Source organism: Lissotriton helveticus, chromosome 6 (assembly GCF_964261635.1).
Source record: "Lissotriton helveticus chromosome 6, aLisHel1.1, whole genome shotgun sequence".
Classification (NCBI taxonomy): Eukaryota; Metazoa; Chordata; class Amphibia; order Caudata; family Salamandridae; genus Lissotriton; species Lissotriton helveticus.
In genome coordinates this window covers 1,092,071,660-1,092,099,519 of record NC_136067.1, presented here as the reverse complement: position 1 = coordinate 1,092,099,519, position 27,860 = coordinate 1,092,071,660, and the positions used below count along the sequence as shown (strand labels likewise).

Sequence of the window (27,860 nt, the reverse complement as noted above, 5' to 3'; positions counted from 1 at the left end):
CCTTGTTCCCTTTTTACCTTTTCCTTTGAATAACATTGGGTGCCCGACGGCTCAAAAGCCCCCTGCACCCAGCCGCCCGAGTGCCGCTGGAAGTACAACTACTACCCAGCTCTACTTCCCCACTTGCCCTGAGTAAGTGACTAGGAGCTCCACTCCCAAAGCTGTGTGACCTGCTTGCTTGCAGCCACCAACCGAAGGCCCCCTCCCCCTCCATTGGATAACATTGGGCTTAACTACCTCTGCACCCGACTGCCCCTGTGCCGCTGAGGGTGTACCAACTGCACCTACCTGACCCTGGGGGACCCCTGAGTCTATGCCCAGAACTTTAACTTCACCAGTCGAGTACTCACCTGGAAACCGATAACTCACTTTCATGCCATAGGACAACATTGACTGGTTTGACTTGAGTGTTAAGTTTTGAAACTCTAAAATATTCCCATAAAATCAGCCGAATATCGAATTCCGAAGTACTCACCTGTGATCAGGAGCGAAGCCAGAACTGTACCTTGTAGCCCAGTACTGAACCACAAAAGTAATCCTAACCGGGTTTACTACTAACCTGTATTTTCTCCATAGGAATCCATTGTCTGATTTTCTGTGAAATTTGTTCCAAGTGTCTACTTTTGAAAACTTGAAATATTCCTTAAAAATCGAACCAACGGAGGAGGAGCTTATCGCGCACCCAAGATGGTCGCGTGAGCTCAGAGCTCCCGGACCTTCGCCACCTCCATCGACTATCCTGCATCTAATCCTGATTTGGACGACGGGCTTCTGTGGTCGTGAACCTGCTGATCATTTATCTGTTGGCGGATTTCGCTTTGGTCTCCGGGAACCTAAGATATGGCTTTTTGAATATTTGCGGCCTGCTCCATGGCACTGCCCCGGGCTTGCCTACTCTGCCAGCCAGGTAGTAATTGAATAACAACGGCCTGCGTTAACCTCCCCTGCCCGGTCTTCTACTTTCGGTTTCGATTTTGATGATCCTACGTCATTGACCTTGCCTTGGTCGCCCGGGTTGCTTGCTTCACTCATTTATTCGCAACATCGCTTGGAGATCTGGACTTTCTTGCTCTTTGCCTAGTGACTGGTCCTCACTTTATTCCTTGAGCTTCTGCGGGCACATCGAGTGTAGCCATTTTCACTAGGTCTCAGTCTACCCTCCGGGGCACACGACCTAAGATGGCCACCAAGCCTGAAGCGGAGAGGCACAAGACCAGACCGGCAGCTCGAGGAGGTTCTGTCCAATCCAACGTCATGGACCGATATACCCTCACTAAGAGCTCTCCGAGCGGAATGGCTAAACCCCCGGCTGGCATTGAGGACGAATCCCTGCTGGGTGATGACCCGTCGTTGAAAGACGTCATGTGCGCCATTGCTGGGATGAAGGCCGCGATGGGACAACAGTATGAGGCCCTAACCCACAAGCTGGACACTGTTGCCATAGATGTCAATCTAATCAGGGCGGATCTTGCAAAAACCAACGAAAAGGTCAAGTCTCTCGACCTGAAGACTACTAGTCTCATCGCCGACGTCTCTGACCTACAGACGGAGGTCGGTAATCTGAGATCCGCCCGTGACTATCTCTCTCGTCGCTTGGACGATTTTGAGTTCCGAGCACGACGGAACAACGTCCGACTGGTCGGTGTCCCGGAGAAGACGGAATCGTCAGCTGTGGACCTACTGGTGGAGGACCTTGTCCTAAATCATTTAGCGCCCAAGGGCCTGAGCAAGTTCTTTGCAGTAGAACGGGCCCACCATGTCCCGGGTGGCCCGCCCAAGCTGGGTGCCTCTCCGCGCCCCATCATTGCGCGGATTTTCAACTTTCGTGACAGGGATGTGATACTGCAGGCTTCCCGCACATCAGGCCCCACGGAATATGAGAACGCTGCGGTCAGCTTTTATCCGGACTTCACCCAACAAGTCCAGAAGCAGCGGCTAGGATTTCAAGGAGTGAAGAAGAGACTGAGAGACAGGGAAATGAAATATGCCATGCTTTTCCCGGCTCGATTGCGTATCGTCCACAATGATAGAACATTTTTCTTTGACCATCCTGAAGCGGCTAATGACTGGTTGGACTCGCTACCTACGGGACGAGGGCGGTTTGAACAATCGGAACCTTCCGGTGGAGCGGAGGGCGGCCCGACGGAGCAGGAATAGGGAGCGACATCGGCTCCCGGACCAACGTTTTGACTTTCGGCAATGGTTCGATGCTATACTGATAATGATTGCTACTCCATTGTCTTACTGGGGAGTGGGTGAGGGGCGGGTGAGACTTCCTCCTCTGGGGTTCTTTTCGTAGATTAGTTGTATGTTAGGGCGACAGGCACGCTGCGAGTTGGGGTGGCTTTTGAGTCTAACGCAGGGGTGCGGGGTGGGGGGTATGATGTTGTTTTGGGGGGTTGGGAAGTTCAGGGATGTGTTTCTTTGTTTTTTTCAAGGCATAATGCTGATGATCTTCTGTGTTGTGGTGTCGCGGCTGGCGTGGGGGGAGACTTGGGGTGGACTCTGGGATGGGGGGTAAGGGACTACGGATACTGTGTTGGAACGTCAATGGTCTGGGAGACAGAATTAAACGGGGAGTGGTCTTGCAGTTACTGAGACGCTTGTCCCCTGATGTGGTTTTGCTTCAGGAGACGCACTTGCTGGGTAATACGTGCCACGCCATGAATAGGCGTGGCTATCGTCTCATTGCACACTCAGGTTTCACTTCTGGCTCCAGAGGGGTGGGCATTCTAATCCGGACCTCCCTCCCCCTCGCTGTTGACGACATTATACTTGATGATAGAGGGCGGTACGCCGCCATTGTGGGGCGTTGGGAGGGTAGGGTGGTTACACTATTTTCTGTTTACATACCCCCAGGTCTTCAAACTACGACCTATGCGGATTTGGGAAGAGTGATTCTGGGAGTCCCCGAGGGTTTGCTTGTGGTCGGGGGAGACTTTAATTCAGTAGTATCTGGGATGTGTGATCGTTACCCTCCCCGAGTTCTCGCTAATTTCCAATCCTGGCTTGGGGACTTCATGGAGGCGCTGGGGCTGACCGATTGTTGGCGATTACATCATCCTGGGCAACAACAGTATACCTTCCACTCTGGGGCCCACGGCAGCCTTTCGAGATTGGATTATGTTTTGATGCCCTCCTCCCAGACTTCCCGTATAGGGGAGGTGAAACATCTTGCCAGGGGTATTTCGGATCATTCCCCACTGTGGTTGGTTGTGAACGCACATGGGGGATCGGAGGGTCGAGTGGCCCCGATCAACCCATGGTACCTCCGTGATCCCAAGATTAGAGCGGAACTACTTAAGGCAATTGATCACTACTTTGCCGAAAATGTGGGGTCAGTATCCTCTTCTGTCTCCTTGTGGGAGGCGTACAAAACTGTAATTCGGGGGCAGGCCCTCTCGTCGATTGGCACTGTTAAGAGATGTAGACGAGAGGAGGTTGTTCGTCTTGAGACTGAAATTACCGTTCTTGAGGGAGAGTTGGATGCTGGAGTCTCCCCTGAGAGGCTTCATCTGTTGGACCTAAAACAACATGAGTACAGAGCTCTGGTGACTGATGCAGCGAAGGAGATGAGTCGTGAACAGCAGGGACGTCTGTATGATGTGGGAGATAAGGCTGGGAAGTTGCTTGCTTGGTTGGATAGGAGAGAATGCGCGAGTCGAGTGGTTCCTGTTATAGTTAACGCGAATGGTGAAAGTATCACGGACCCTGCTGGGATTGTTGAGAGGTTCGCCGATTATTTCCGGGTAGTGTACTCCCCTGTGTCCGATAGACCGGAGCAGGACTCCCACATGCTTTTACGCGATATCTCGCTACCATGTTTGTCTGAATCTGAGCGGGACCTGCTGGAGGCTCCGCCTACGGCGGATGAAGTTGCGACCGCTATCCGTTCGATTCGCTCCGGGAAGGCCTCGGGCCCTAATGGACTCCCTATAGAACTCTACAAGCTTCGTCCGGATGTACTGGCACCGTATATGCGATCTATGTTTCTGGAATCACTGGCGGAAGGGTTTCTTCCTCCTGACCAGAGATTGGCTTCCATAGTGGTTATACATAAAGAGGGTAAGCCACGTGACCGCTGCGAATCGTACAGGCCTATTTCCCTAATAAATGCTGAACCCAAGATCCTGGCCAAAGTTCTTGCTAATCGTCTGGTGGCTGTTATAGGCGATCTGGTTCATCCGGACCAGTCCGGATTTATACCACATCGCAATACGGCACTTAATCTTCGGCGCTTGCATGGAGTCCTCGCGCGAGCCGGGACATTGAGAGAGTCGGCCATCTTGGCGTCTTTGGACGCCACCATGGCGTTTGACACGATTGAATGGCCCTATCATTGGGCGGTCCTCTCCAAATTCGGGTTTGGGCCCACCTTTATCCGTTGGGTTTGATTGCTTTATGCTGATCCCTTAGCCCAGGTAGTGGTGAATGGACGTGTCTCGGCCTCCTTTGTTCTCGGTAGAGGTACGCGCCAGGGCTGTCCTCTGTCCCCACTCTTGTTTGCCCTTGCTTTAGAGCCACTGGCGGCTTGGCTGCGATGGGAACCATCCATGAAGGGTATTCGATGGTCTCCGGACTTTGAAGACCGTGTATCTCTGTATGCAGATGACATCCTTTTGTACCTCACATCGTCCCGACAGTCGTTAATCGTCCTTTTTGAAGTTTTGACTTCTTTCCGTAAAAATTCCGGCTTAGTTATAAATTGGTCTAAATCTTGCGTTTATGTTCTCTCCGGTGATACTCCCCTCCTGCCCCGTGATTGTCCTATTCCGGTGGTACTAGATGGTTTCAAATATCTGGGAATCTTTGTCACCTTGGACCCCACACTTCGGTATGAGCGCAATCTGCTGCCCCCTCTCAGACGCCTTCGGGCGGCTGTCGGGACTTGGAGCAAGCTCCCCCTTTCTCCCTTGGGACGAGCTGCGTTGTTTAAGATGATGTCGCTCCCCCGATTCCTTTATGCGCTTCAAAACACGCTTGATGTAGTGCCAGCGGAATATTTTCGTGAGATTGAGAGTCTACAGCGGCAATTGTTATGGGGGGGCCGTCCTCGCATCGCCCTCTCGAAGCTTACACTCCCTTGGTACGATGGCCGCATCGCTCTCCCGGACATTCGTCGCTATTATTGGGCCTCTCAATTGGGGGCCATCAACCATGGCACCTACACTCCCCCACTAAACCCGGCTTTTGCGATGGACAGATGGTTGTTACCCGGTGGGGACTACAATAGGGCTCTATATGCGAAATCAGCTGGTGACACTCTTACGGGCCCCACCAAAACAGCAGTGCAGGTGTGGCGTAGAGCTACGGCAGCCACGGGATGGGCCGATAGGCCGACCCGGGCTACCCCACTATATGCTTCGGATAAACTGGGCTCCCTTTGGCAATCGAAGGGATTTGATCGGTGGGACATGATCGGGATCAGTAGGGTAGATGACGTATGGATCAAGGGCAGGGTCAAGACGTTTGAGGAATTGAAAGTTGAGTATGGGCTGAATGATAAGGAATTCTTCACATATGCGCAAGTCCGGCATGCGGTCTTGTCTGTTTTTCCACTAGGCTCGGACGTGCCGGAGGCATCCCCGCTCGAGGATCGGATTCTGGATGGTCAGGTTCCTGATAGCACGATCTCGCTAATTTATAAAAAGTTGATCAATACCAGGACTGATCTACTAGATAGTCTTCGAGGGTTGTGGACCGGAGATGGTCTGGAACTCGATGATGAGGACTGGCAGTCCGCTATTTCTTCCCCGAAGGAAGTAGCTATCCCGGCACGTCTTCGGTTCGTCCAACTGAAAATTCTGCATAGGGTGTATGTGACTGGCCCACGTCTGGTTCGCATGGGATTTTCGATGGATGGCTTGTGCAGGCGTGGATGCGGTATGGTGGCTACGTTCCTTCATATTATCTGGGAATGCCCTGCTGTGATACGTTATTGGAACCGCGTGCATGAAGTAATGAGTGAGGTCACGGGAGTGCGATTAATGCCTGAAGCGCGAAGATGCTTGTTGAATGTCTGGGAGCCGAATGACTACAATCGAGCGCAGCTCCGCTGGGCGACCTTGGGAAACATGGTGGCCAAGCGTGATATTGCCCAATTGTGGGGCGCTCAGAAGCCTCCGACACTTCTGGGATGGACACAAAACATGGATTGGTGCATGTTTCGAGAAAAAACTGTATATGTTTCCCGTGGCAAGCCAGGCAAGTGGGGGAAAGTGTGGACCCAATGGAACGCATATCGTGGAGATATATGTACTCCCCCAATGTCAGAATTTGATGCTGATTTGTCTTCCTCCCAGCCTGACGTTTCCTCCGCAGGAACATAGTTGTTTTGTATGTATTTTGGTCTCCTTCCCCCCCCTTCTCCCCCCCCCAATTATTGATTGCACTACTGCTTGATTCCTCTATGTACCCCCCCCACGGACCACGTGATGACACGTTTTAATGTACTGCCTTGTTTTGTATTGTTCTTTTGTTTTTCTTGTTTTAAAATCAATAAAAAGTTTTCAAAGAAAAAAAAAATCGAACCAACTACTGAAACGTAATTACTTACGCGTCTTAAGCAGAGATCCCAGTGCTGGACCTAGGAGCCCTTTGTACATGCAACACTGGTCCCATGCATACAAGCAATTTGAAAGAAATAAAATATAGACAGAGTCAATCTATATTTGGAATGACATGTCCAGCCGGACAGTGGTCTTTAGAGTTTACTCAATTTGTACTTCGTTATACCATAAGGAGTACCTTCCACAATTGGTGCTCCAATGCTAAAAACGTGATTACTGTGTGTTTTGAATGGTGCTCTGTTTAAGTATTCTGTATAATTGCATTTTATGACAGAAAAACGTGCTTTGCCTTAAAAAGCCCTTCTTTGCTCCCTACATCCACCCTCTGTACCTGTTCTGTAAGTGCTGGGCACAGGCTTGTGCTCCACACTGGCTGAATTGTGGAAGGTACTCCTTATGGTATAACGAAGTACAAATTGAGTAAACTCTAAAGACCACTGTCCGGCTGGACATGTCATTCCAAATATAGATTGACTCCGTCTATATTTTATTTCTTTCAAATTGCTTGTATGCATGGGACCAGTGTTGCATGTACAAAGTATGTTCCCCGAGGTCCCTGCTGACTGAATTGGGGTCCCTTGTTGTTGCTAAATTAACCTAGGAGCCCAGTACTGGATTACAAAAGTAACGAGAATGTACTTTACCTGTAACCTGAATTTTCTCCCATTGGATAACATTGCTAGATTTTCACTTAAAAGTTTCTAAGTGTGAACTTTTAAAATACCTTTATATTCCTTCAAACATCATTGCAATAACCAAAACGTTTTTACTAAACTGTTTTGAGCTTAGACCCCAGGACTGAATCTAGAATCCAGTCCTGGAATTACCAACGTAATTTACAAAGTAATCAACTGCATTTTTTGTAGAAAAAAACATTGAGCTCAAAATTAGATTGTGTTTAGAATTATGTTGCCTACTACAACCCCTGTACCTGTTGTGTTTACAAAGTTATTTCCTTTCTGCAAAGTAATTACTTGAGATCACTTCTTATTGAGAAAAGTATATTTTTGATACCTGTTGGTTCAAAAAAATAAAACAATTATATTGTTTGATATAAAACAATTGGCCTGGAGTTCAGTCCTTGAGTGTGTGAAACCTTTTGCTGACTGAGTGTGTACAACAAATGATTTACACTGTCCTCTGGTACTGCCTTACTGCTCGACCAAGCTACCACTTTTGAGATTAAGGTCAGCCCTGACTTTAACCTCCGTTATACCTCTGGGGTTGGTGGTCTCTATACACACTGTACCTTACTTTGGTCCAGTATATATAGAGCCACTTTCCCACATCAGGACATTGTTCCATTATGTCTCATACCTCCCTTACATATACCAGTGTTGGTGTCAGAAAGATAGGGGAAAAAAGTCTCCCCAATACACAGCTTGAGGTTCTCCTTCGGATGACAGAATAAATTAGGGTGGTTTTCGTGAAGTTCATGTCGCTTCCCTCAGCATTTTTTCTGTTCAAAGGTGAAAGCTGCCCACTCTCTTCCCAATCTGTTCACACTGCAGGTCTACAGTCAAACACCAAGTCAAATCAGATACGCCTGCATATAGCTGCACTAGTCATTTCTAGCTATATCACACTGTGGAAGTTTAGCAGCTAGACTCCAACTCTACAGTAAAATCTGCAGCATCATCCAATCTTAAGAGAAGAAATCAAACCATGGCAAGAACATAGGTATGCAGTTCCCAAAGGGGCGTGGAAGGGAAGACAGGAAGAGGAAGGAAGGGGAATAGGATGTAGGGTGTTCCTGGTCTAGAATGGGGTCTTTGAATGGGATAGCTCCAATAAGGAGAAAGGACCCTCACACACCCCAAAGGGTGTCATGCTTCATCATAGGGCAGCTCCTCAGTGGGCCGGTGCTGCAATGCCCAAAAGGCCACACAGGGGGGGCTGTCTGCCAGAGGTCTTCTCTGAAGTAGAAGTGGGAAACCAAAAGTGCAAGTTAAAAATGGCTAGGGGATTCCAAAAACCAATTTTATTTCCTGGATTTCTCTGCTAGCAATAAAACCAGACGTCTATCAAAGTTGTGACTGACAAGGAGAATTATACCTGCTGCAGTTCAGAGTGGTATGTGTAGGGTGGAGATGGTAGACATATTTCATGCCCTGAATCGTCCAATAGGATCCATGGCATTTCTTCAGGACCCTGAGATCCTCATCTACTCTGATAGGGACAGCCAAGGATGTGGAAAGAGAGATCAAGTCCCCTGTAATCTGGACCCGAATCATAGTCCTGTGTGAGAGGTGAAAATGTGAACACAATTTAAAGGTCTACCTTCTGGCGAACACCTAGAAGGAGATGGCGATGTGACCCCAACCGAGGTGTCCACGATACTCGCTTATTGGCGAGGGAAGAGTAACTCGGAGCGAGGTCCTCCACGGCGTGAGACCTACCCACGTCCAGACATCTGCTCGGTGTCCGGATGTCAGCACGTTGATAGTGAACCCCAACCATAATAGAAGGTTCTTTGTAGTTTGGAGGTGTGTGATGACTGACTGATCGCTTGACCCACACTTTAGCGAACACCTAACAGGTGCTGGTTTAGCCGAAGGGAAGCACAGAGACATGAAAATACTCTGGGGCGAACTGTGAACTGCAGGCGGCACGTACCTAAACCACCATCTAGTCTCCAGGCTACACAAGGTGTGCTTCTTTAATCTGTCCTTTCGTAGAAAGGCAGTGAGCGGGCTGAGATAAAAGACAGGGCGGAGGCCTTCATCCTTTTTTGGTAGAAGGAAGTAGCAGGAATAACAAACCCACAACCAACTTCTGGCGCCTTCACCCTCTCTAAGGCTACTTTGGCCAAAAGAGCCAGCACTTCCTGCTGCATTAGGCACAGGTGGGCCTCTGTCAGCTCTTCAGGGGGTGATGGAAAGTGCAGCAGGTCTCAGAGAAATGGTATGGAGTAACCCCACAACCAAATGTGCAGGACCAATTTGTCCTAAGTTATTGCCAGTCAACCTGGCAGAAAATGTCAGATCCAGACTCCAAGAGGGTACCGGTGTGCTGTTAGGGGCACACTAAAGAGGTTTGGGTCGGAGCACATGGAACAGCAGAAGACTAGGCTGCATGCCGTCCTTACTGTCCACATACTCTGTGGGTACTGCAGCCGCAGCCAGGGCAAGCCTGCTGCAAGGGCTGGGTTTGCTGGTGCCGCTGAAAGTCTCTTCTGTGGCCACGGAGCAGAAACAGTGTTGGTGTGGTGGGAACAGAAAGGCCTAGAGAGTGCTGGTAGCTTTAAAACAGCACATGGCTGAATCCGCTTTGCCCTAAAAACAGAAACTGTCAATTGGCATGTCCAAAAGATTTAACTGAAAGTCCCCTGTTAACTCAGTGAACAGCTTCCAGGAGTGCCTGTAAAGAGCTACACTGGTGCCTATAATCTGCCAAGTGAACCAGTGGTGTTCAGTTTGCAACGGATAGTGATTTTTGCCACATTACGACCATCCTGCGTTACCTGAGAGAGGTTAGCATGGGCTTTCTATAGAGCCACAGGGAGCATCTGTGCAAGCGAATCCCACAAGGTGTGAAAATAGCAGTCTGGCAGGCAACTGACATTAACAGAGTGGAGGGCCAAACTCGCAAAAGAGAAGACCCTTTTTCCAAATGTCTCTATTCTCTTGAATTCCCTGTCAGGGGAGTAGCTGTGAAGAAATATGGATGGACTTTAAGGCGCAGCTATACTGCTGCTAAAGCAGCGTGTGGCCTCTTTAAAGCTGTGGGCAGGGCAGTCTCAGCAAACATGCGGGTCAGTCAGACATACCACCCACTGTTTGAATACTGTAGATATATGAGGTGACACTGTACTTTGCACACTGCAGAAATAGTTGGAAAAAGTCAAAAAGAGACAAGGGTAGGTTCAGATCCCCAACTGTTGGAACGGAAAAAAAGGAACGGACGTTAACTTCCATGGGTGGCATCTAAATAGGCCTGCATTTTACGTCCGGTGACAAACGGCCTTGATGCAGAGCTACTGGCACGCAGGGGTAAAGCTGAAGATTTTCCAGATCCATCAGACACCAGGGGAATATTCAAAAGGTGAAGAATCGGAGCATCGCAGGGTCTATTAAAATATACTTTCATTTTAATATTTTGTAATGAGATCCCCATAGCAAAGGGATCAATGCCACAAGAAGGATCACACAAGGGGAACCTTGTAGTCACACTTTTGCCAAAGGGATCTCCTGCCCAACACCTGTTATGCGGCCTAGGTGCTCTGACAATCTGAATGAATGAGAATTTATATACATATAGGGATACTAGTCCTCATGAAAGCCGGGGACCCCCTTTAGGGGCCATATAATGAGTTAAAGATGTTGACCAACATGATCCTGGAGGAATAAAACTCCTCTGCATCCTTACTTCATTTTAATCATCTCTTTGGCCCTACAGTAATAAAGTATTAGCTTTTGGAAGGAGTCTTACATTTTATCTGTAAAATTGGCCTCAGTTCTACCTCCTCACAAAGCACTCCTCGTAATCAGGGAGCCCATTCAGCACTATAATCATATCTGACAAATGTGGCAGCCTCATTACTAAAGGAGCACTTAACTTTTACTCTGGAACTTGCAAGCTACTATCATAGGCTTTACACCCACAAACACCACCATATCCTGTAAAACCCACTTCCTTATTGGGAGACACCCATATGGCTAGAAAACCCATAGCTGCAGAGACCCTGAAGCAGGCCCTCTCTGTAGGAAGTGGTAAAACCTATAGGTAAACTGTAGTAGGGTGAGACCCTCCACTGAGATTTTCAAGGGTTTTTCTGGCCTACTTGCACCTACTTTCTTTCCATATAAACAAGTTACTTACCTTCAGGCCCTCTTTCTGTTTGATACTCTATCTAACCGCATATTCCTCGCCTCGGGAAAAATACACCGGCTTCAGAAGTGACTAGCGGCGCCACATACAAGTACCACCCATGCACACTGACGTTAGTTTATTTTCCACAGTGTTTGCGCCCTCAGATGCAGTTGCCCTTCGGCAAATTGGTATGACCACTGTGCAGCTCTCTAGGTTGGGGCCTTTTTAAATGGAAGAGAGTCCAGTTCACAGAATGGGCAGGTGGGAGTGCTTGTAACGAATCTGTGCTTCAGGTATCCACCGGAAATATCAATACCTAAGGTAAGTACCATGTTCTTCTGATGGAAACTGCTAAACACAGACTCCTCTCCTTATCATACAAGAGGAGTACCTCCCAAGTTGGCAGGTCTATGACTGGCTCAGACCAAAAAGCCCTGCAGGACAAGGCAGGAAAAATGTCCCCTTCGCTGGACATGACTGTCAAGACAACAGTGCTTTATGAATGTGTGTGTACTGAAGATTAAGTGGCTGCCTGACAGAAGTCCAGGACAGGTATTCTGGGTACTAACACTATAGTACCAGCTTTGGCCCTGGTGGAATGAGCCTGTATGCCTTCTGGGGTTTGCTTCTTCACCAGTGCATAGCAGATCTTAGTGCGGATAACTAGCCATGGGGAGAAAGTCTGCTTTTGCAATTTTGTACCCTTCTTTCCGCGGGGAAAACCCTACAAAGAGCTGATTGCCCACTCGTTGTCCCTTGGTACAATCGATATGGAAACTTAAGGATTCAAACAATGGACTCTCTCTTTATCCTTAGAGAGATGCGGTGGCACAAAGAATGCCGGAAGTGTGAGGGCTCGTCTGACATAAAAGGTAAAAAACATTTTTGGTAGAAAGGAAGCTTGGGCCTTGAAAATCGCATTAGCAGGGAAGGAGGGGTGGATTTACACATTGATCATAAAGTTCACTCACAAGACTAACTAATGATATGACGATTAGAAAGACTCTTTAAGGTCAGCCGTCTGAAGGGACAACTGTGCAACAGCTCAAACTGTATGCACATCAAGAATGTGAGGCCCATGTTCAAGACCCAATGGGCCATCACAAAGGGTTTCGGTGGAAACAAATGGAGCAAACCTTTCAAAAGCTGCACCACAATTAGTGATTTCAATAACAAAAGTTGTTTTGGCCTTTCTGTGGTTGTCAAAATAGCTGAGGAGTAGCCCTTACCAATGCCCAAGGCAAGTCCTTATTGGGCTAGGGACGGAACAAACTAAAACTTCAGACACCTTTCCCTGTATAGGGTTAAATTGTTGGGTGCCTCATCAATCCCCTAATTTTTCCTAAAAGCTGGCATATACTGATTTAGAGACAGACACCTCGCCGTCAAGATGATATCAACATTAGGATACAGGTAGGATGTCAACTACTTCTGCTTTGAAATTCAGCCTGAGACTCAGCTTACAGCCCCAGGAGGAGCAACCTGCCCTGCAGCTGCGACCAAAGATCCTGCCAAAGTGGCAGATTTATCTAAGGACAGAGGCTCATGCCCAGGAGTTCCAGGTACCACACTCTTCTGGTCCAATTCAGTGCCACTAGGATGACTTTGGTCTTGTCCTTCTTGATCAATGGAACTCTGGCCAGAAGTAGTGGGGGGAGGGGGATGCATACATGAGTCCTGAACTCCACTCCAGATGTAAGGACACTGAGCAAGAGCTGCCTTGGAAAATCCAGCACACAGAAATGCTGACATTGCATGTTCTTGGTGTTGGTGAAAATATCAAGCCAGGGTTTATCTCTGGCTCCTTTGGGAGTAGCTGTCATTCGTGATCCGGTAGGCGTCTGCAGCGGAGTTCATCCGCTCTGGTGTTTTACGACCCTACTAGGTAGTTCACAAACAAAGAAATCCCTTGCCCGTCCAGCCCCTTCCAGAGTTGCAAGCCTACTGGTACAGGGTCCAGGAGCCTACTCTGGCTTGCTTTTTGCAGTACCAGATGGAAGTAGTGCTGCCCGTGAGCACCTGCACCAGCTTTCCTTTAATGAAGGGCAGGAAGGTCTTCAGCACCATGCAATTCAACCTCAACTCTAACAAGTTGATGTGGAGTTGAGTATCCACCGTGAACCAGAGTCTTCTGACCCCAACCCAGTAATGATGCATCTGTGACCGCTATCAGCTACGGGTAGGGTAGGGTAGGGAGAAGGGTTTGCCACTCACCCAAATGTCGTCCAGTTGCCACCACTGCAGATGTTTAGCTGTCTCCTCTAAAATCCAGGTACAATCTGAAAGATTTCTGATGTGCTAGTTTGAATTTCAGGTCTCATTATAGAGCCAACATGGAGGCAGGAGGCCACCGATCCCAGCAGTCTCAAGAGTCATTCACACTGCAAACCCAACAGATGTTAAATAGAACAGATGTTCTGGACCTTCCGTTCCAGGGGACGGGCATAAAACCATCAGTATCCAGAGTGGTTCCGATGAAAGGGAATGTCTGTGAAGGAGTCCGGTAGGACTTCAGTTCGTTGATAGTGATCCCCAACGATGTTAGGTGGTTTGTGGTCGTCTGGAGGTGGTGGACGACTGCCTGGGATGAGCAAGCTTTCAACAGCAAGTCGTCAAGGTAAGGAGAAGACTAGTATCTACACCTCTGTAGATTTGCTGAGGCCACCACCATCACATTCCAGAGCACCAGAGGAGCGCTAGTGAGCCAAATGAGAGCACTGCAAACTGAAAATGCTCCTGAGCCACCATAAACTGCAGGTAACACCTGTGGGCCTGCATGAAGGGGATGTGAAAATAAGCATCCTGCAGGCCCCAACATCACCCAATATCCAGTGCAGAAAGGACCTGGGCTAGCATAAGCATCTTGAATTGGTCTTTCCACAGGCAGGTGCTGCAAAGCTAAGATCTAAGCAAGGATAAAGACCTTCGTCCTTCGGTAAAAGTAAGTAGCAGGAGTAAAGCACATTTCCTGCTTCCAAGGCGGAACCCTCTATGTGGCCCTCCGTCAGCCACCTTAAAGGTGTTGGAAGGGGAAGTAGTTTACAAAAGAAAGGAAGGGCACAGCCTCAGCAGAGAATTTGTAGGACCCACCTGTGTATCATGATGGTCTGCCACCCCAGGAAGAAAGATCACTTCCTGCCTCCAGCAGGGTGGCTGAGTGGCGACAAGGAGCCACAAAAGTAATTGGGGTTGCAACAGCTGGAGGGGCGTGGAACTGAGCTTCACATTGTCCCTGCTGTCCTGGTGGCCTCTGGAAACCAAGGTCTAGGACACAAAACTGCTGATAAGTCTGGTGTGCTAGGGGAGGGGTCTAGTGTTGAGACCGTAAACCTCTACTATAGTCACAAAAAAGTTGAAACTGCTAGTGGAATGGCCTTGTGGGAGCAGACAGGCCCACAAACGAGATGTAGCTCTGCTTTCTTTAAGGCTCTCCAAGGCAGAGTCTACCGTATACCCAAAAATCGAGTTCAGTCAAAACACATGTCCTTTAAATATGCCTGGACATACCAGGAGAAACCTGTGGACCACATCCAGGCATGGCAGAGGAGAGGCACAATGGAGTCTCTGACACGCTCTAGACAGCCATGCCCAGTCCTGAGCGCATCACAAATGCGGTCATATTGCAGCCATCCTGAATCGCCTGAGTATTGTTCAGAACAGCCAAAAACAATCCAAGCCACCATATCCCAAAGGACATGGGACTAATGGCCAAGGAAACAGCTAACTCTGACCAATGTTCATAGAGGAGAAAAATATTTTTGTAAAAGTCTTCATTCACTTGGGTTAAGGGTTGGTGGGAAAAAGCATTCAGGGTAAACCTGCTTTTGGATGCTTAAAAACACCAGACACTCCAGAGTGGGTTGCCATCAGGCACAGGGCAAATGGCGATGGCTACAGGCAACCTGTCCATTGATGGGCAGCCCTGAACAGGACTTGCCCTAGGTGCCCAAAAGGCTGTCATTAAGTGCCTTGTTGAATGGAAAGAGTGGCTCCGTGGGAGCATGGTCTGGTTGCAAAACTGTAATCAAATCATTGGTTTTCACTTTCATGGTCAGCAACTGTAGCTCTAATACTTTAGCTGCCAATCACATCACAACAGCAAAGAGGTGCCTTCCTCTGTTGCCAGGCACGGGGGAGACACAAGACCAGTATCAGGCAAAGTGTCAATCCCACTGGCATCTTGACTAGCATGCGGAAGCTTTCCAAACCTGTTGTTCTCATCATATAGAGGAACATAATCATCTCAGCTATCATTGTTGTCGTTTTCAGAAACCCTGCAAAATAAATGTTGTGATGTATGGGCCCTATCATGTGGCAAAGTATCCGAATCGCATGGATTGCCAAGGGTTGCGCGCCATTTGGGACCTGGCCGGACTTCGGTCGAAGGCATGGCTGATTCAGTTCAGAGTCGGAATGCACTATAGACTGTATATCCATGCGACCGGTACCGGAGCAGAGGAAGGTGTCGATGTGAGGATCAAAGCCAGGGCTGGACCTGCCAGTGCAAGTCTGACTAGAAGCCCTTGTGGTTACTTGGATCCCGAAAGCGTGGCACAGGAGGCAGGTAAAGTCCAGAAGATCCGCAGCACAGCCTTTCTGAAAGTTTCTACTTGCTTAAACATCTCTGATGGACCTGGAAAATCAGGGTGCATCAGGACCAGAGACTGAATCAGCTCCGATGGAGATCGGGATTGATAGCAGGAGGCATGCTGATGCCCCTGCACCTTCTCTGAAGTTCAAGAGTGGTGGGAGGAGGCAGTTTCCTACTTGGATTTCTTAGATTTCTTTTTGAGTTCCCTGAAGACCACATTGAGCACCTGATGCAGGAACAGGACCTTACTTTAGACTTTGACTGGTCATGGCGTGGAGTCTTATTGCGCTTGGCAACCGAGAGTATGGCTTACATCCCGACATACTTTTCAGGTTTAACAGGGCTTAGACACCACAGGCCTGTAAATGTAAATGTAAATGTATGTAAATGTATAGGCATTTATATAGCGCACTACTTACCCGTAGGGTCCCAAGGCGCTTCGACCGCTGCGAAACCCTTCCTGGCTTCCCTGAGAGATGGTCCCTTAATGGGTATCTCCAGGGTGAGACCAGGCATCCCCGGCGGTCTGGTGGGGCCGTTAGTGAAGATGAGGCAAGCTAATGCCCAGAGTTGCCGAGTGTGATCGCTGATCAGAGTGGGCACCGAGGCGAGAGAATTATCGAGTCCGCTGACCCTGGTCCAGAAACCTGCCGCGCCGGGAATCGAACCCTGGTCCCGGGCCGTCCTCTGCTCTCGGGTCTGCCGCCTCTAACCAGTGAGCCACACTACTTCACTTCACTTAAAGTTGTGGTTCGATGCCAGGCAACACCACCATCCTTTGAGTGGGTCCGTTATCGACATTTGTTTGCATCAACCTCTGCATTGTGTAAACCTTGTGGTTTAAGAAGGTGATCTCACCCTTGCACACTGAATAAATTATGATGAAAAGTCTGATAAAATACCACAGACACACTGCGGATCCACCGCAATGTGTAGAAAGTAATTGATGTCAGTGAGCACGAGTGGAGCTTATATGAAGCTCCTGCTCATCACTTCCATAGTGCATGACGCCATCTACATAACTGCATAAAATGTAGTCTCTTTACCAAATTATGACTGCATGTTACTTATATTTTAAACATATGGAGTGAGTTGTGAATATATATTGACTTGGGCCTAAAATGAGCAGCAGCCATGGTGCAGCAAAATTATATTTTTACACACACAAACACACACACTTTACGCTGCACGATGCTTGCAGCTCAATCTAGGCCCCAGTCTATCACCTAATTTCATCAGTTTCTATTGAAGTGCTTGATAACCAGCATTATTTTAAACAAAAGAAACTACGGTGGCTAAGCCTTGTGGTGACATCTGGCATAAATACAATAAAGATCAAGTTTTAGTCTCAGGATTGCTCTGAATGCTTAAAATTAATGATGGAATTTTCCATTTAAAGGGAAATCTGCAATATTCAACTTTTTTTCTTTCAGGCTTTTATCAGCAGCTCAATTGTTTGTTACGGTCATTAAACATTTCCTGGAATTTTCACTCACCTGTGACAGAATCTGAATGTTCCTCACTGTCTGAGTCTTCCAACAAATCATCACTGGCAACAAAACAAATTCAATTAGATCTCAAATATGTTTACATTAAAAAGTGTATGCCACATCAATAGTGCATCACTAAGAATACATTGTAGTGAAACAAATGCTGCATCCATTTCAAACACAAAACAAACCATGCCTGATTCCAATCATACAATATTGCCCTGGAAGCCTTCAATGGATAAACTTTGCATTGATTCCATGAAGTAGCATCAGAAAGAATCAATTACAACGTACCTTTTCTGTCACAATTGTTTTTTGAACATTTGGCTACTGAAGAAAATGCTGTAAGACAATCAAGCATGGCTGTTTACAGCGATTATATAGCTACATTCACCAGAAAGTCCTATACTCTGGGCCCAATTCATAAAGTTAAATATACATATGTGGATTTGCTCGCAAGTAAATTTACTCCTACACCTAGGTGTATCGCTCCACTGCTCTGCCATTAACCATTTCTAAGCGGGCATTTACAACTAGGTGTAATTTACAAGTTTTAAATAACTAGTAATACATTTGCCTGTAGGTGGAGCTCTCGCCCTGGGACATTATAGGGAAATATAATGAAATATAATACAATGCAATATTTTAAAATAAGAAAAATGTTAAGATATTTGGACATATAATATTAATGGAATATAATTTCAAATATAAAACCTGGGAATCATACAATTGTACAGCACAATAATCTGTCAAATTAATGTGTTAATTTAAATATATTTATAAATATTACTATTAAACAATCGGAAAAAATTACCTCAGTAATATTTATGTTTATTGAACATTTATTAAACTTATTTATAAGTTATAGATAGATAAGATAGCCTTTATTTCGGTTAAAAATCATAAAAAGCATACAAACAATAAAAATACTACACAACAAAATACAAAAATTAACCGCTAGATCATTTTTTTAGCTCATCATACATAAATATAAACAGTACAGAATTAAAAGATTGGTGGTAAAAATCAATCAACTATTGGCCAAAACTTCAAAACCTTCCCCTTGCGTACTAAGTTCACAGCAAATAGATTTCTGCTAAGACTGAAAACAATTGGCTGGGACGTATCGGTCTTTAAGATTCTTATTGCTTCTAGATATTTTCTGGTTCCCATATTACGGCAGATAGATTTAATCCATTTTTCCCTGATGTAGCATATGCTGGGCAGAAAATTGCATATGGGAAACATTTTCTGCAGCATTTAATGAGCATAATGTACAGTAAACCTCCCTGGTATGAACAGTACTACATAGCTATTTCGATGTATTACATTTGATCTGGAGAACATCGAAGCAGAACTTCATATACAATGACTTGGCTAATTGCGGTTGTATTTCGTCCAGATATGGTTTAAAGACAGAGAATGGTTTAATACATAGGAACTGTGATGTAAACATTCCTATTTTAGGGCAATGATGGACGCTACTTTGTATATACTTCCAATAAGAGCTTTTCAGGACTTTTTTTGGCTGAACTGTTAACAAAAAAGGAGCATCCCAAAAGCAGCTTAAGCCTGATTTGTAAAAACCAGCTACGACATGATGAATCTAAGAGTGCTGAACGGTGGTCAAGACTCAATATTTGAATGAATACCTCTTTGTAACTTTTGAGTTCTTGCATGACCCACAAACGGACTCAGAATAACACAGTTCTTAATATGGCTTGGTGTTCTATTCGCCCAATATTAGAATCTTGATTTATTGGAATCATAGATGCGCGTACTTGGTAGGTGGAGTAACATCCTAATGAATTCATGTTCCTCTGTTGTAAGCATGCTCAAACAGTTACACCCCCCCCTCCCCCACAACCCCCAAACCAAAGTTCTGCACCATTGAGGGTTGCGGATTGTGCCCTATACTTGTAAACTTCCTGGGCTGGAAACACTGCTTTTGATGTCATTGCCTGTTACTTTTTCAAAAATGACATGGAGTTTTGCAGCCAGACCACTTTGCATTTATGTACATGTGGTTTCCAGGACAATTTGGTGTCTAATATATTGCCTTGATAGTTAAAATTGGCCACATACTCCAATTTCGGTTTTTGAACAGTGATGTTTTTCTTGGAAGACTTGCGTGGTTTTACAACCATATATTTAGCCTTAGTTGAATTGATTTCAAGGCCTTTTATGGTGCAAAAGTTGCTGAAAGAATCTAGTAACTTTTGCAATTCCTTAAGTGTCTGTGATATAAAGATTGTGTCATCAGTAATACAGGTATTGTCACGTGGCCCACAGGGACATTGTCATCTTCACTAAGTTAGCATGAGCACGCTACAGCCTGCCTCCTGCTTTGCGTACATTACTACACAGCTTTATTTTTTGCAATCATTTCTATGGCTGTATTCACATGTGAACTTATCGCTGTGTTTACCCTCTGCATGTTTCTGGGATTTTTACTGAACTTTATGTGCAAGGTCGAACAATGAATGCCCCTTGTTATTGTGTTCTGGCCAGGCCTTAGCCCTTACACAAAACATATTGATGCAGCTGTTGTTTGGACAAACGCACTTTGGTTTTATTAGAATACACAAATAGGTAGCACACCCTTGGAGAGGGACCTTTCCGGGGAGAAGAGCGACAATGATGTTGATCAACCATCTATAGACAAGGTATGGAGTCTGCTGACAAAGCCCAGAGATCTTCTAATATATAATAATGCTGTTTCTTGGCAAGGGAGGGAGGTTAGGCTCTATTGTCTTTACATGATGACATCTCCCTTCATGATATATGGACTAGCTGCTATGCTGACTGTACTGTGCATTTTCCTGCTTGTTTTGGCATGTATACTGCATGTAAGGACACGTTAGTTGAAATAAATATTTTAAACTATTTTGGGCCTCTGTCAGATTTTATTGTGGACAAGTACAAGAGTGAGAGCGAAAAGGTGTGTCTTGTTACTGCGATTCCTGTGAGATCTGGGAGTGTTGTGTTCTGGGGTGTCTAATCATTTGTTTCGCAGACAGTGAGTAGTAGAGCAAGCGAGACACTATAGCTAGTCGGTCCTGAGCTTGTGGGTACTTAAGTGGTAGGATGACCCAGTCCCGATACACCAAGGTCCTACAATCTGGTGCATAGTTCTGTGTTTGTACAGAATCCCTGCAACAGTATTGGCACCCCTTCTAGATTTGGGGAGTCGTGTTTACAATCCCGAAGATGTTCCACAGCATCGTTTACGTATAGTAAAAACAGGGTAGGTGCCAATACGCATCCCTGCCTTACTCCCCTTTTCATTGAGATTGCTTCCGTAAGTTCACCCCTAGATCCCCATCTGACTCTTGCGTGGTTGTCTTTGTGTAGCCGTACTATCTGCACCAGAAAATCTTCAGGCACTTCCTGGGTTTTTAAAGAATTCCAGAGAGAGTCCCTGGCATGAGGTCAAAAGCAGACTTCAGATCTATAAATGCCATATACCAACGTCCTCCCTTTAGCTTGATCTACTTACACATTATGCATAGCAGCCTAAAAACCTGATTAATTGTGCAAGTTCTTACTCTAAAGCCCGCTTGGTATTGAGTCAGGATGCTATTTTCTTCCATCCAATTATTAAGCTTAATTAGAACCTGTTTTGCAAAAACCTTTTGGAAGGTATCTATTAAGCTAATTGGCCTGTGATTAGCAGGATCTTGTTGACTGCCCTTCTTAAAAATAGGAACTATTTCAGCCCCTCTCCATGTTCCAGGTATTGGTGCACCTGCTGCCACAGCATTTCAGAGCAAATTTACATAAGGTACCCATACTGCTTTAGGTCTCAAAAGATCACCTGTTATCTTATCAGGGCCTGTGGCTTATAAGTTATATATTTAAATTAATTAAAAACCTTTACTTTTTTTTAAACATTTGATTCGTTTTTTGCTTACATAAAGTAAATATAGAAAATTCTAAATGTCAAAATAAGGTAGTTAATTTACCATTAGTTGATATGGAGTGTTATTTTAATTCCCAGACTCCACTAGTTTTCAGGTTAGTGTAACAGAGGCTAGCTATATTTTGTGCTCGACTTACACCAAGGATGGGCTGGAGTACATCTGAGCTTAATTTGACTTCTTTAAGGCTGTAGTAACTTTAGAAGTGCTTTATTGCGAATTGTAGTTGTCTTCCTTTTTTGTGGGCGTGTTTTAGAATAGCATGCCCTGTCCAAGCCCGTCCTTAATTTTGTCCCAAACCCTCCCACTTTCGTAGCAATTATACCCATTTTCCCTCCCACATTTATCACTAATCCTTGTAACTAGGCATACAGAAATATCTGACACTGTGGTGATTATTTCCGCACAGAAAAGATAGGTAGTGCAGAGGTCTAAGGCTGTAGCTTTGTGAACTGTATTTTGTAGTATGTGAGTAGAACTATTGTATTGCTACTTTAAGCACCACAAAATGCAGTTTGTGAATAGGGCACTTGCTGCCTTACAGTGGGGGTTAACGGCATGCCAAGGTTTCTGGTGCTAAAGGAATGAGTGACTATTTCATCAGTGGTAATCAGCAGTACGCAAAAATGGGAAAGAAGAAGAGTTGAGAAAGAGGTAGGTTAAAGTGGAGAAGTGTGGCTCAGGGGTTAGAGGCAGCAGACCCGGAAGCTGAGATCGGTCCTGGACCAGGGTTCAATTCCCCGCCTCGGCGGGTCTTGGGCTAAAAATTCCACGGACTCGATAATTCTCGCTCCGGTGCCTCCTCGACTCACGGGTTCACACTCTGCGACTCTGGGCAATAGCTTGCTTAATCTCCACAACGGCCCCTCGCGGCGGGATGCCTGACTTTCACCTTGTGGATACCCTGCTATCTCACAGGGGAATACCAGGAAGGGTTCCCTAAGCAAGCGCCGGGACACCCACTGCGGGTAGCTGTGCGCTATATAAGCTCAACTACAAAGAATGAAAGGAAGTAGAGGATTTCAGTTTTACTGGTTACTCAAAGTACAATGGACGACAGGAACAAATGCTTTCAAGACAGTTAAAGATTTTGGTTTGCAGTTGAGGGAAGCAAAAGAGAACGGTGTGTCATCAGAGGCACATGAAGTACAACATGGCTTTCTGAATGGAAACAATTAGCAACGTCTTTGATTGTGAGACTACTAAGAAAACCTTGATTTGGTGTGTTATAATGTGTAATCCTGGAATGGGATTGCGGCTTTTTCCCAGCAGTGGGAGTAACAAATTCATCATCAGAAGGCTTTACTGTTTTCAGTTTCTATTTTTGGTAAATTCTGGTTGTGGGGGGGGGGGGGTAATTAGTGTTTCTCTCCAGTGATTTCAATACCTTAGAAAACTAGTTATCAGTGGATAGACATTTTTGAGCCATTAAAAACAGAAACAGTGTTTTTCTGATTTAATGGAATGTTTTGCTTTTATTCATGCTTGCTTTCTGCACTGATAGTGTATGGTATATAGACAGTGTAAGTGTATGGTATATAGACAGTGTAAGGACAGTGTATATGAGGTCCAAATACATTTTTACAAATCAAGATTATAGTAGACCTTTGACCTCCTGAGGCGGAAGCCGGGAGAGTCGCTTGCCGATTTTTTAAAAACTTTGAGTGTATTCTTGTTCTGATTTTAATACAAAACTCACCTTTCACCATCCCCTGGGAACCCCCGCGCAGCGGATTATAGCTCTGCCGCGGGACACTTTCTCTTGTTGCCGCCATTCCCCGGGACACATAGGCCACGCCCACTACTGTCAGGCCACACACCCCCCCTCCCTGCTTAGCATTTAGCATGTGCATCTTCCGGACGCGTAGCGGACTAGCGCAGCGGGCGCGCCGTTTGCGCGCCGAAGGCGTGCCTAAGGCAAGCCCGTCCGCGCCCGTCCGCGCCTGGACCGGGCCGAGGGCCATACCCCTTACATCTCAGCCACAAAAGATCAGACAATATAGCGCGGAAACTCTCCGCAGCATAAGGCCCTTAGGAACTGATTGTGGCTTGCACTGTTATCATGCTATAGAGCTCCCAGATATCTGTCCAAAATGTAAACTAGCTCTCAAACCTAAGCAGGTCCAAGATACGAAACAGGAGTACTGTATGTTTATGTTAAACTGCAGATCCCTGCCTAAACATAGGGTGGAAATTGCCCTTTTGTTAGAGGAACGCATGCCAGATGCAGTGTTTCTTACTGAAACGTGGCTCGCGACGGACTCCGACCCTGTCTTGGTGACAGCCCTCCCTCCAGGTTTCCAAATTATCCGGCAGGATCGTCCTGAGGGGAGAGGAGGCCTAGCCATTATATATAAAGAGCAGTTCCACTGTCGAGTTATCCCGGAAGCAATTCCAGATTGCGAGAGCTTAGCTTTTATTCTGGAACTCTCCCCTAATAACTGCTTCTCGGGAACAGTAATATATCGCCCCCCGGGCCCCCCCAAACAGTTCCACAATCTCCTTCCTTCGATTGTGGCTGAACGCGTAGCACTGCCTCCAATTATACTTTGCTAGGAGATCTCAATCTTCATTTTGATACTGCTCAGGACCATACAGCTACGACACTTGCAGACGACCTAGCTGCTCTACAATTAGTCCAACGAGTAAAGACCCCAACTCATGCTAGGGGCCACTTACTGGACCCTGTGTTCAGTAACTGTGCAGACCTTGTGGTTGGGCTACCAATCTCCCTCCCGTGGACTGATCATCTACTGGTGCCTTTTACCTGGACCACATTTAAGCCACCCCCCGTAAGACCCACGATAAGACACGCCAGATCCTGGGCGCGGCTACCAGCCGATGAATGGGCAAGTAGGCTCGCAAGTGATCAACCCTTCTACAATGAGGATCCTTGTTTGGCCAACCAGGCTTACGAAGACTGGATCACACAATCCCTTGAAGCCACTCTCCCACTGAGTAAAATAACGCTGAAACGTTCCCATAAAACTGCCCCCTGGTACTCAGAGGCTCTCAGGGAAAAGAAACGCCAATGCAGGAAAATAGAAAGACAATGGCGTCTAGATTACTCTTTGGAGGAACAAATCCAATACCGAGAGGCAATTAATACCTACAATGCCGAAGTCAAAGCTGCCCAATCTGTATACTTTTCTGATAAAATCATACTAGCAAAATCCAAACCTAAGGAAAATTTTCAAACACTGAAAAAAAAACGTACAAAACTTCCATCTCCTAGCCTGCACGAGGTAAAAACGACTTGGCAGAATTTATCCACCAAAAAGTTAATAAAATCTACTCATCCTTCCCCTCTACAGCCATGGTCCCCATAGCTCAGGACCAAACAAATCTGGGAGACACTTTATCAGAACCCCTACCAACACTGGACCACTCCCCCCCCCCCCCCCCCCCCCCCTCTAGACCTTGAAACCTTGGAGTCCGTGGCCCGCAAGGTAAAATCTGGGTCTCCATGTGACCCGGCACCTCCAGATGTCATGATGTTAGCATCCCAGGTCACTTTACCAACCATTATGGACCTCCTGAACGCATCCATCACCTCTGGCACTGTCCCTCCCGCTTGGAAGCGGGCCATGGTCCGAGCACCGCTGAAAAAAAAAAATCTGGATCCCTCTGACTTTAGCAACTACCGCCCAATTTCTCTGCTCCCCTGGGTGAGCAAAATCCTTGAGAGGTACATCAATCTCCAGCTGGTGAATTTTCTTGAAAACAACCAGCTGTTAGATGCCACCCAGACGGGTTTTAGACCCAGACATGGAACAGAGTCTGCCCTCCTAGCAGTCACCGAGGAAACCAGAAAAATCCTAGATCAGGGGGGTCAGTGGAAGTGATCCTCCTTGACCTTAGCGCGGCATTCGATACGGTCAGCCATGACACCCTGCTGAGCCGCCTTTCGAGTGTCGGAATAGTGGATTTAGCTTGGCTTTGGCTCAAATCCTTCTTGAGTGACAGATCATTTCAAGTATTTGATGGAGAGACAGTGTCCATGAGTAAGCCGTTGAGGTGTGGAGTCCCACAAGGCTCCTCCTTAAGCCCTGCGCTTTTCAACATCTATATGAGACCACTGGCTGAGGTTGTTCGTCCATTTGGGGTAAAGATCATTTCTTACGCGGACGACACCCAGCTGGTGGTCTCCTTGGCGCAGGAGGCCGACCTGCCGTCGTCAGGTGGGCTAATAAAGTGCTTAGAGGAGGTAAAGGGCTGGATGACTTCGTCATCCCTTAAGCTCAATGGGGACAAAACGGAGCTGATGCTCCTGGGCCCCTCAAAGCCCACCTTTTTCAACTCCTTGTGGCCCCCTTGTCTAGGCACCCCTCCAGTACCTAAGGACAACATTAAGAGCCTTGGGGTGTGGCTGGATAAGACCCTCTCATTTAACATCCAGGCTACGAAACTCTCGGCTACCTGCTTTGGCCTTCTTAGGATGCTAAAGAAAGTCCTCCCTCTTCTACCTATGGAGGCAAAGCAGGTGGCCATCCAGGGTCTGATACAGTCCCGCTTAGACTTCAACAATGTCCTCTACCTTGGCGCCCCGGAGTACACCTTGCGTAGACTACAGATAGTGCAGAACTGTGCGGCCCGCACACTGTTACAGCTTCCACGCAGACTATCAGCCAAACCTGGACTGATCAGCCTGCACTGGCTACCAGTGCGCCAGAGAATCATCTTCAAGGCCCTGTGTATTGCCCATCAGGCCTTTTGGGACACAGGTCCTATGATTACCCGCGACCTAGTAAAACAGTACCAACCCAGCAGAAACCTTCGATCTAGCCAGGCCTTCATGGCTATAGCTCCGAGAATAAAAAAGGCAAGGGCGGGCTGCAGGATGTTCACCTATAATGCCGCCAAGACCTGGAACTCACTCCCTCTTCATCTTAGATCCAACCCCAACCTCTCTTCATTCCGAAAACAGCTGAAGACATTCCTGTTTAACCCCCCTCAGTAATTTCAGCAAGTTACCTCTGTCAAGCTATTTCCTTTCTGGTCTCTAGCGCTTGGACGCCCCTGGGCAGCAACCGCGCTTTATAAATCTACTTTTCATTTCATTTCATTTCATTTCATAGTACACCATACAGTACTTCTTCATAAAGGGTCTTACATCATGTGCCCTCGCACTTTCCTTCCCATGTAAACGTTTGTCAGTGAAAAGGCCCTCTCAATATTGGTACTTGAAACGAGCAACGCCAAAACAGCCAGTACACAATTTGCCAACTGTTGCCACTGACATAGCTTTCCATATCAATACTGGTGCACCTGAGGTTTGCGATTCTATGAGACAGGTTCTGCAACATATGCGTTGAATTATGGCGCATATGCCCTCAGAGTGCACAAGCCCATTAGCAAACAAGGCTTACAGGATTTCCATTCTATGTACCAGATGTGTACACAGTAATTTCATGCTGTATGGCTGTAAGCCTTTTACGAACTGCTTTCTTTTTTAAAATGATGTAAAGGGTTATGGGGTCACGTGAATAGCAGTAATATGGATGAGGTCATTAGAGATGTAATCAATGATGTCATTTAACATGTCGTGAGTGATGTTTAATGTGATATGAGGTCTTGAGCACTGCATGACAGGGGACAAGTAATAGTTTTTATTTTCGAACTTTATTTAGGAAAATAAGCGATGCAGGTTATGCATTGAAAGGTACAGTAATTTGAAGCATCTTTGGAGTGGATACATGAGGAGTGCCAGTTAGAGGTAGCCAGCATGATAACATTTCCAAATACTGAGCATAGGAATGACCTGCAGGATTAATCCATCAGAATTCACTGTATCATACTAACAAACAAGTTACTTACCTTCGGTAACAATGTATCTGGTAGAGACACAGTCTAGCCGCAGATTCCTTAATTTAGAATATCCCCAGACGTCAGACTGAATCCGGAAAACTTTCCGCAGCAGCACATCTACACGCCGGAGGGCGGCTCCGCTCTGACGTCGTCCACGGACGTGAAGTCAGCGGAACAATATGAAACCGAGCCCCCCCCCCCCACCATCGGCGCGCTGATGTCAGTTTCGTCGGAGAAACTTTTCCGCAGCACAATGCGGAGCCACCACCAAAAACTGTGAGAGTATGGAAACAGTGTGCGAAAAAGTTGAAAAAGAAATTTAATGGTAAGACAGCACCATAATGGACCCCGCAAAAGCGAAGGCTAATCCCTCCCCAGAGGCAGAAGAAGATGTGAAAAAGCATCATGGCAGACGACAGAAAGTCTGCAACCACAATATATAACAGTGATGGGCAACAAGCCCGGAACACATGAGCAATGACAATGGACCACAAGTCGGCACCAGAAGGGACTTTGTATCCCTTGTAAGAGACCTATAGACTGAGGCAGAGCCAACAGACTCCAAACCAATGGACCGCCAGAGAGGTGAAATACCCCAAGATGATTGAAAAAGGGGGGGGGGGGGGGTTAGGACATGAGTAGACCCCACACTGGACGACTTAGGTCGTAG

General features: G+C 46.6%; 1 protein-coding gene across 4 annotated transcripts in view; it reads right to left on the bottom strand.

The window, feature by feature from the left end:
- The window catches only part of BIRC6 (baculoviral IAP repeat containing 6), a 2,208,279-nt gene that overhangs the window by 1,908,978 nt on the left and 271,441 nt on the right, over nucleotides 1-27,860 (bottom strand). For all 4 annotated transcript variants that reach the window (XM_078648748.1, XM_078648749.1, XM_078648751.1 and 1 more), the window contains exon 9: nucleotides 17,469-17,521. In XM_078648748.1, the coding sequence (XP_078504874.1) occupies nucleotides 17,469-17,521 (53 nt within the window). The remainder of the gene's footprint in view (nucleotides 1-17,468; nucleotides 17,522-27,860) is intronic.